General features: G+C 35.6%; 1 protein-coding gene across 1 annotated transcript; it reads right to left on the bottom strand.

Annotated features, from left to right (window-relative positions):
* Positions 1 to 1,922: 1,922 nt before the first annotated feature.
* LOC131155398 (F-box/LRR-repeat protein 17) lies at positions 1,923 to 9,612 on the bottom strand. Its single transcript, XM_058108487.1, has 11 exons — positions 8,945 to 9,612; positions 8,445 to 8,546; positions 7,775 to 7,919; positions 7,151 to 7,335; positions 6,782 to 6,886; positions 6,017 to 6,114; positions 5,671 to 5,891; positions 5,518 to 5,584; positions 5,321 to 5,406; positions 2,596 to 2,694; positions 1,923 to 2,232 (listed from the first exon to the last, which is right to left on the bottom strand). Exons 1-11 carry the CDS (start codon positions 9,553 to 9,555, stop codon positions 2,170 to 2,172), a joined length of 1,782 nt encoding a protein of 593 aa, XP_057964470.1. The 5' UTR covers positions 9,556 to 9,612; the 3' UTR covers positions 1,923 to 2,169.
* Between the last annotated feature and the right edge of the window lie 525 nt (positions 9,613 to 10,137).

The raw sequence follows: 10,137 nt of genomic DNA, 5'->3' as shown, positions 1-10,137 counted from the left end.
TCTCAATTCGTTACCCCATCTCCATGCATGCATTCACCATTCTCCATCTCTATTAATTTCATGGAATTTACGTGTTTGGTGGGTAGAGTGCACATGCAGTGCAACTAAAATTACTTGATATACCTAGAAAAATTAATTTTAAATAAAAATAAAAATTAAACAAAATATTAAGGGGTCTAATTAAATCATTCGCTTAGGGCCCCATATTGGGAAGAGCCGCTCCTGGATACAAGTTTGAAGTATGTGAAGTTTTATCTTGAAAAATTGCATTCATGTATCTTGGCTAAGGATTTGACAATAAGAGTGAAGGATTCTTTAGTTCATTTGTATGATTAGTGTGTCTTACGTTCATATTCAAATATGCAAACAGTTAGCAATGATAAAGGCTCTAAATCAATGGAAGTTGATGGGATGATGAGCATGCTATATTATACTCACAATTTAAGTGGCATCTAGAGGAGGATTCCATAGGGAGTCAGTTGGAGTTGGAAAAATACTTAGTGGAAGTTGTGAAAGTGGAAGTGAGAAGTTTAATATATTGACTCGATGGAAGGGATAACTCAAATAAATATTACGTCCTTTCCAAAGTAGCACGAGAGATGCAGGCAATTCTAGTATCTACAGTTGTTTTTGAGTCTGCTTTCTATACTTTAGGCTGCATTCTTGATCCATTTCAAAGTTATTTGTCTCTATTGATTGTGCACTCTCATATGTGATCAAAATTGGCTTAGATTTTCTCCAATCAATCTTCCAAATGCAATGGAAGATGTATAAGAATATGAAAGATTGGAGAGGTAACTTGAGTTTCATTTAGTTTTTCATTCTCATCTATTGTTATTTCTAAAACCTATGTTATTATACAATAAGGGTTTCAATTTTTATCATTTTAACTTGGATATTGAATTTGTTTCATGTTTTTAGAATTGTCATGAGCTAAGAAACCCACCACTATTGCATGATGCAATTTGGACTTGGATGGTTGAACTTGGATAATTAGATAACTTTGATTGTTACAATTTGGATTTGGGCTCTTTAGTTAATTCTAGTGTATTGTTATTTTGGACTTTTGAGTCTATTAGGAGCTAAGCATTTTTATAATTCTAGTATATTGTTAATTTGATATTTTGAACTTGGACCGTCAAACAATTTGGATTTTAAATTATCCATTATGTGGACATGCAACATTCTAATATGTTAAGTTTTCAATTTCAATTATATCAAAGTATGGGCCTATGAACTAGATTCCAATTTGGACTTTGGAATTTGTTATGAACCAGATTTATTAATTTAGGTATGAAGTATTCAAAGTATGAATTTTGAAGGATACCTCATTATTTCTAATGAACAATGAATGCAAATTGCAAATGACAAATATGCATATCAATTGTTTGATAGAATTTTTCAAACATTTTCCTAAAAATTCAATTCAAAAATTCATTATTTAAAATGCATATTTAGTTGTTTGAATAAAAATTTCATTGGACAAATATTTTGATAGACAAAATTTTAAGGTTGGTTTTAAACTTCAACAAGCATAATAAAGAGGCCCAAACCAAGTAGCAAACCCAAACCAAGCCAAGAATATTGGTTCAACTCAGTTCAATTTTTACACTCCCAATTCAATTCCAATTCAATTCACAAAATTCCCAAATTGACAAAATCAATTAGGTGTTGAATCTATCCAAAAATTGTTACAATCCTAGTCGGCACACAAACACACAACAGAGAATCAAAATCACTTATCACCACATCATATTTAAAAAAACTCCAATGATAATAATATCTCTTCAAATTCATCTCCAAAGATGCAGTGGTGCTAAGGGTAATTCAAGGTCATTATCCTGGTGCAGTGCTGCAACTGAATTAAGATCTGACATAAACTTTTGAAGTAAAAAAGAATGAAAAACAAAACCAAACAGAAATTTGGTTTAAGAAATTGTTCTTTATTATAGGAATGAGAAGAGATGAAAAGTATAAAAGTTCATTGTATGTTTTTCCCTACTGTTAACATTGACCCCATGAAGATAGGGTGAGGTGTTTTTCATTAAAGAACCACAGTTCAACAATTACAAACAAATTGGACCTCTTGAGATGCATACCCAAGGAGTAACTAACATAACAAGAAATTGCACCATGTATATAGTAAGAATGTTCAGTGTTCACATACAGTCAGTCCGCAAGCACAGTACACTGGCTTCTTCCAGCCCTCCTTGCCTTATCATCATCACATGCCTGTAAGGGGAAAAGAAAACTTATGCAAGATACTACCAATGGAACAAGTGGACATCTTTTTTTTTTCCCCCAACACAAAATAGTGAGCATTTTTTTGTATTATTACAAGCATATTTTTTAAAAGGTTCATAATATGATATGTGCATTTCCATCGTATTTCTGAAAAAAGCAATATCAGAAACAATAGATGGAGTAGTGTGCTCAAGAGTTTTAAGAGAACAAAGAAATGCTTTTAACAGAACCAATTTTTGTTCAGTGCCAAAAATGGAATTTGCAACTTTGGCAAGAGTGAATCGTATTTCTAACATCAAAAGTTCCCTAAAACAAAAGGTTGCTAGCAGGTAAACAGGGCTTCAAAGTTACCTGCTGACCAAGAAAAAATGGGACCTGAATCCTCTTTGAGCCATCAGCTGAGCGCTTGCATGGAAAATGGTACTCAGCAGCATCAAAATCATTGCATACCTGCAAAAAAAATGCAAAAATATCAACTCTATAAACCCCATTTGACCCACTTCTAAAGCATGGGAATCATATGTTATGGCTTCAAAGCGCACTACAATTAAGAGAAACCACCCCAGAAACAAAAACGAAAACAAAAACAAAACATTTACAGCTGGAACTAACCGATCTTTAGCAAAACACAATTTCCTTGATGGAAAATAAAAGATTAAAGGATTAAAGTATGTTTTTTGTGATAAGTCCTAGGTTAAGATTGTGATGTCATTGAATAACATGTCTGTCTGATGTTTGATACAAAGATGCCAAAAATGAAGAGGAAAAAACCTCTGTTTCAGCTTTATATTTTAAGAATATTAATTAAAAGAAACTATTAAACTTCACGCATTCCAAAAGCAATCTGAGATTTCTGAAGTCATTCTATAGTCTGAACACTATAATTTTGAATTAAAATTGGGGCTCCACTTTAAGAAACAGAAATAATTCTTGGAAAGGCAAAGACTACTGGTTCAGTCAAATTTTGTACCCTTACACTTATTGGAGGAAAGAAAATTGCAGCATATAACATATTCCCAAACGCAACATCAAAAATTAAAGATTGAAAAAAAAAAAAACGAATAAACAACCAAGCATGAAGTCATGGAGTCGTCTATATCCTATATGAATCCTTTTACATATTCTGCACAATATATGGCAATATCTCTGAAAAAAGGAGGATGTGAAATCCTTACAAATCTTAGTCCACAGAAAAATGATTCTTGGAAAGGCAAATATTATTGGTTCAGTCAAATTTTGTTCATAAACTGTTAAAAACAGGACATGTTCCAAAGTGCTTACATTGGAGGAAAGAAAATTGCAGCATATAACATATTGCCAAAAGCAACATGAAAAAATATTCAAAAAGAAACAACCACCACCAACCATGAAGTCGTGGGCTCAGCTATATGAATCCTTTTAAACATTGTGCACAATCTATTACAATATCTCTGAAAACTGGAGGATGTCAAGTCTTTACTGGGCCAAGTTATTGTATATCTACTCCACTAACGTTAACCAATTCATTCAGTGCATTATAGGCCTATGTCACAGTTTCCAAACAACCTTAACTGCTTCTCTCTTATTTTATCTACTATAGATGCTATGCCTAACATACCAAGAATATGATCATTCCCTAATTTATCATTTATCTTTTATAGATTATACCACTTGTTCACCTTAGCATTTTCATTTCAATAACTATGCATTTTGGATATATTGTTTCTTAGTGGCCCAATGTTCACATCCATACAGCATAGCTGGTCTTAGAGCCATCAACATTGAACTTTTCTTTCAATTTTAAGGGTAATTTACAATCACACAATACGCAAGAACCACTTTTTTCATTTTCCACAATCCGTTTCACTCCATGTATTGTATCAAAATTTTCTCCTTCAACTTGCATAATATACATAAGGTATCAAAATCTACCAGTTCTATTTTTTTTTTTTACCACCAAGTCTAAATCTTCTCTAACATTCCTACTAGCATAAAATTGTATTTCATATATTATATCTTATAGACTCAGCTTAAAACCAAGATTCTAAAGCTTCTCTATATTTCTAGCTTACATTCTACTCCACCTATAATTTCATCAATCAAGACAATGTCATTTGCAAACAACATACGCCATCCCCTCATTTTGGACACTCCTAATAAATTCATCCATCAGCAATACAAAAAGATAACTCAATGCAGATCCTTATACACCTATTAGAATTGGAAATTCCCCATATAGTCTCCACATGTAGCCTAAACACTAGACATTACTCTATCACACACTGTTTTGGAAAAATAATTTTTAATTATCATATTTGGTTGTGAACATCTCAGTCGTGCAGGTTTTTTAGATCTGTTCCCTGATGTAGTTTTACTGAGGCTAGGTGGGATCAACTATTGGGACTACTATTGGTTAGAAGAAACTATTTTTGGGCTGTGTTTTAAAAGGCTCAATCGAGGCTTGCCTCAAGCCAAGGCATGCTTAAAACGCCTTGAGACTCAATGTAAAATACCAAATTCCAAAAAGGCTTGAACATTTTTACAAAAAGCACACATTTTGCACCTTTTTAGTTGAGACTTGCGCATTTTGGGTTTGTGATTCTCAAGTTAGAATTGGTTAGAAAATTTTAACTACATGTTTGTACAAAAGGAATGTCATAATATGAGTTTATTTCTAAAGCTCTTGAACCTCAACCTTTCCAAAATAGCTGGACTTGTATCCTATGTCATGAAAATGGTATGAACTTTGTAATGGTATAGCGATCTCTTGTCATGACTTATGTCATGCATTCAAGTTAGCAATTTTTGAATGGCCAACAAGTATTTTGCGAAGTATATTTAGCTTTTCTTTTTTAAATTATATTTATGATTTTCTTAATTTTACATTATTTTAAATATATATAATTTATTTAACAATTTTTTTCCAAAAAAACAAATTCTCAAAAGGCTTACGCCCCAATGCCTAGAGGCTTATGCCTTGCCTTTTGAGGGTTAAAACGCCTCGCCTCACACCTTCGCCTTTTAAAACATTGTTTTTTGGTCCGACACAAATAAACAATTATATGAAAAAAAAAAATTAATAGAATGTATTGTTTACCTGTCTCCGAATGGATCCAATCAAAATCTCTGGGCAACCTGATGCATGCACGCTTTCAAGATTGGGGCACTGAAGTAGCATTCTCTCTGTGGAAGAGAATATTACTGTCAATTATAAAAATACGAACTTGCAAGCTGATTCTACATTTAAGTGAGCAATGATCGTAATAGCCGTTAAGAGGCAAATCATAATCATACCCGGATGCAAATTGGTACAAGAGTTCAGATTCAGATCATTAAGCTCTGGACAGTTTAAATACAAAGCCTGCATAAAGATTCACAAACTGAGAACCTAAAGAAGGAAAAATATTCATCAAAACACCATATGATTTTTAGACTAGAGAATCTCACATCTAAGCCAGAACAGCCCCACAAGCTGAGTTTTTTCAATCGACTATGTTTGATTATCAGCTTTTGGTAAATAAGGTGTAGCTTCCTGTTGTGTGATTTCTGTATTTCTAAATCACTGTCATCTTCCAAGATTGGACTTTGGGGATTGGCATCACATATAGTCATTCCACAATCCATAAGTTCCAAAAGAGGCAATTGAGCAGTAGCAAATTGAATGCCACCTGCGAGATTCAGAAAACAAGAGAACCAAAAGAAGAGTATGAGACAAAACACAGAGAGAGAGAGAGAGAGAGTATTCAGAAACCCAAATTTTTGGTAGATGCAAGAGCACAGAATTGGAGATTACTTGAAGTTATATAAGGACAAAGAGCAAGGAGGAGTCTCGAGAGTGTTTCAGGGAAAATGTTGCAGATCATTCCAATGCCACTGTCACTGATGCTAGACCTGAGATCAGAAGACAGAAACAAGATAACAATCTTGAAACCTCAGTAAAGTCAACAAAGCACTTTTTTTTGCCTAAGTAAGGAATGAATTTCTGAAACCAAGCACGAGCACTATTTTTATTTTAAAACCCAAACACAAACCATGATGAACTTGAATTAAGAAGAGAAATCTCTGATCCAAGTTCCTAGTTTCAAGCTGTGCTTTTAGTGTTACAGGATATCATAAGAAATTCAAAAACCAAACCAGTGCAATGTCATATCTTTTCTATTATTTATAACAAATAAATCCTGAAGCTTTTGAAGAAATATAATTAAAATTCCAGCAAAATTTACAAGAACCATCACTTTTTATCTTTGCCTTGATGCTAGAGCTTGGACATCAACCACATATAGTGGGGCAATATAGCATTCAGCCTTCAGCGGCAGTAGTTCACCATAATAAAATAGTTTTAAAACTTAATTTTTCTTGTGCTCAGTATGCAGACTCCCAACTCCCAATTCATACTTCTAACTCTCATAGAAGGGAGCAGAAAATGTTGTTTTCTAGAAGACAGTTTAGAACGCAAATACAATAACAGAACCTCACATAATTAGTGATTGCAAATCATTTATTATCTTTGTTTATCATATAAATACTCAAATAGCTGGAACTAGAGACTGGAATATACCCACTCAGATCAAGCAATTCCAAGTTTGAATAGCTTGAAGCAATGGCGGCAACAGAAGCATCTGTGATTTCTGATCCAAGTACAAGTGAAAGCATCCGCAACCCCCTGAATATTGGCACAATCCAAAGACATTGGTCAAACTTCTTGGTAGATATTCACTTGTAACTCAAGAAAAAGTAAACCTTCCAAAAACATTGTCAGGTTTTTGTGCATACATGTGTAGATGCCAAGAATTTAAAAAATGGAGATCAAATAAAAATTAATTCAGATTATAGTGTCCAATCCATAATGCTATAATTAAATCAATGATGTTAATAATGGTGTTTAACTAATAAAGCATTGCCCATGTTATCGAATAATTTTACAAACCTCAAGTTTGCAGCTGTAAGAGCAAGCACTATAGCGTGAGAAAGTTGAAGCGATGCAATGTGTATATTTATCAGCCTTGGACAACTCCTTCCCAAACCATCTACCATGGCAGTAAGATCAGTGCTGTCATTTTCTTGTCGGGAAAAATCCAGGGAGATCTCTCTCATATTGGGGCAATTGAAAATCTAAACAAAAAAAAGGAAAAAAGAGACACGAGCAGTATGTAAGCTTTAAGCCATTGTTACACCAAATCAATCAGAAGTTTAGGCTTTCAGATAAGGTAGTTTAAATTGGAATGGAGCCATTTTGGCCTTACACACTAGATCCAAGGATTAAAAAAAACCCTTTATTCACAATTTCCATGTCAAAAGCAAGGGAAGACTCATAAATAGAGTATAAGATCATTTTACAACTCAATCTAACAATAAGTTCTCAAATAAATTAGATCTTTAACAACAAGGAAGCTCTTAAAAATGCATTTACAGAAAAGACCCAAAAGATAATGCATAGAGAGTATATCTTTAACAACAAGAAACAATCTTTATACTTGAGAGTTGAGACACTTAAAAATGCATTCACAGAAAAGACCCCTCAAAAGATAATGCATAGAGGGGTTGATATTACCATCTTGGATAGGGAGTGGAGATCCGACAGCCAAAGAGTAGAAAGACTTGGTGAGCATAGGACAAGACCCCCAAGGTTATAGCACCCTTCCATCTTAAGGCTTGAAAGACATCGTTTGTGAGCAACGAAACGACCCAACTCATCTCTGCGTTTAATAAACATAACATGGACTCATTTCACTCCACTGAGGAAAGAATAACAATGCTAACCAAATATCAAACAAAAACCAATCAAACATAAAATAACAGAAATTCATGGAGCACATAACTAATCACAATCCTGCAGGTAGAACCCAAGCTTAACATACTAGGAACACAAACTCAATCCTGAAACTTCTATAATATTGACTGCAGATCTTGGGCAGCTGATAGTTTGGAAAGGGGAAAAAAATCAATACCAACTTTGCGACAAAGATCATGTTATGCTAGTCAACTTTCTTTGCAATCATTCCAACTATAAAGAAATCAGAATCCAGCAATAGATGATCTGCAGTGGCTAAATGCCGATCTGACAGAACCCAATCCATGCAAGATCCTGGCATTGGTAACTGCAGAGCCTGAACCTCTAATGCTTATTGATATTCTGATCTTAAAACCCCAGTAAAACTGAAGTAAATAAAATATTAAAAGACTTTCAAAATAACGCTACAGAGAAAGAGATGGCAAAATACCCAGTTATCCTATTGATTGCTGCATCAGACATAGAGATGTCCATCAATTCCAAATTAGGGCATGAAAATGCAACGCAGGCCAACATTGTTGCATCCAGATCACTGCAAGACCCAAACACCAACGTACACAAAAACAGAGAACGATCAATATTCCATATTTGCCGATTCATTTCTAAATAATCTATTCATCTAGGATGCATTAGCGATTTGTTAAACCGAGCATCCTTATGTTTTGTCGATTTCTGAGGTTGATTTACTGTTGATGATAATCATTGAAACAAGTTTTTAATATTCGCTTCCAAATTAAAGTCATTGATTCTGGATCACTCGTTCTTGTATTGAATTCTTTAGATCATATTATATCTCATTTTGTTTATGAGTTTATTTTTTAATCGAATGATTTGTCTGCTAACCCCGCGGCACGTTCATTTAGCTCGGTTGTATAAACTGATCCATCAGATCGGACCCTAGATCTGAGAAGTCAGGTCCAAAATCCTAACCTTTGCATTCTGAGAGAGAGTCTAACGAGACCGGAGCACTTCTGCAGCACTGATCCCACAAACCCAATCTGAGCTCTTGGCGGAACTCTAAGCCTAAGCTCCTCCGCCGCTCTCCAAAGCCTCCTCGCGGTACCCCTCCAGCCCTTGCACACCTTCGCCGCCGAGAGCAGCCCAGCCGGCGGCAACCTCCTGAGCACTTCCCACAAGCAGCTCGCCGGCAACCCACCGGACGGGGGATTCGATCCCGACTCCTTTGAAGGATCCTCGTCATCGTCCTCATCGTCGTCGGATACCGGTGAGTCACGAACGTCAATATCGTCAAATGAGAGTGCTCGCCGGAGATGCGAGTAAGGCTGCCGCGGCGGAAAGTGGGAAGCGGGTTGTGTAGGGACGGAGGCAAGGTCGACGGAGGCGGAGGTGGAGTCAACGGGCGTCGGGGTGTCAGTGGCAGTGGCCGTGGTGAAATGACAGGAATGACCTTTCTTCGGGAGGCCACACCGGCCACAGTTGTAGCTTCCCCGCTTTTTGCCCCGCTTGACTTGGGGCAGATCGGCCGGAGGGGCGGGGGTGATGGCGTCGGCAGCGGAGATGTGGGGTTGGTGAGGGAGCATTGTGATTCGTGTGTGTGCAAGGAGAGAGAGGGGGAGAGAGAGAGAGAGAGAGAGAGAGAGAGGAGAAAATAAAGGACGGGAGATTGGGGCTGGTCGGGAAGGGGCGGGAGAATGCAGATGCTTTCGCGCCTTTCTTTCGAAAAATTAAGATTATGTGGGAGGAGCGCTTGCATGTTTGATGTGGGATTACCAAAATGCCCTTCTGCTTAACTGAGCTGTAGCATACGGTTACCAAATGACCACGTGACCATCAATTACTTCCCCTTTTCTGCATGACACGCAACCATATTTTTAAAAATTTTAAATGCCGCTTTTTAACTCAATCATTTATTAATAGTTAAAGTCTTCCTATGCGTTAAGAAACACTTTTCCAAACTATTTTTAAAAACATTTTCTGAAAAATAATTCTTCAAAAATTGTACTTATAATAAATTCTTTCATATTATTTTTAAATAGCATTCTTTTCACATAAATATTTTTTTATCAAAAAAATACTTTCTATAAGTGATTCCAAATGATTCATTAGTATTTTACTAATTTCATTTCTTAAATTTGTCGTGGAATAATAGCAAATCATTATAA

Source organism: Malania oleifera, chromosome 5 (assembly GCF_029873635.1).
Source record: "Malania oleifera isolate guangnan ecotype guangnan chromosome 5, ASM2987363v1, whole genome shotgun sequence".
NCBI lineage: Eukaryota > Viridiplantae > Streptophyta > Magnoliopsida > Santalales > Ximeniaceae > Malania > Malania oleifera.
This window is presented reverse-complemented; position numbering and strand designations above follow the sequence as displayed.

Bases quoted from the DNA above. Each gene is read 5' to 3' on its own strand.
- LOC131155398 (XM_058108487.1), bottom strand. From the start codon at position 9,555: ATGCTCCCTCACCAACCCCACATCTCCGCTGCCGACGCCATCACCCCC. The intron at 6,115-6,781 runs GTATATTCCAGT...TTCTGATCTCAG, and splicing joins GAATTGCTTGATCTGAGTGG to GTCTAGCATCAGTGACAGTG. The intron at 2,695-5,320 runs GTAAACAATACA...TTTTTTTTGCAG, and splicing joins TTGGATCCATTCGGAGACAG to GTATGCAATGATTTTGATGC.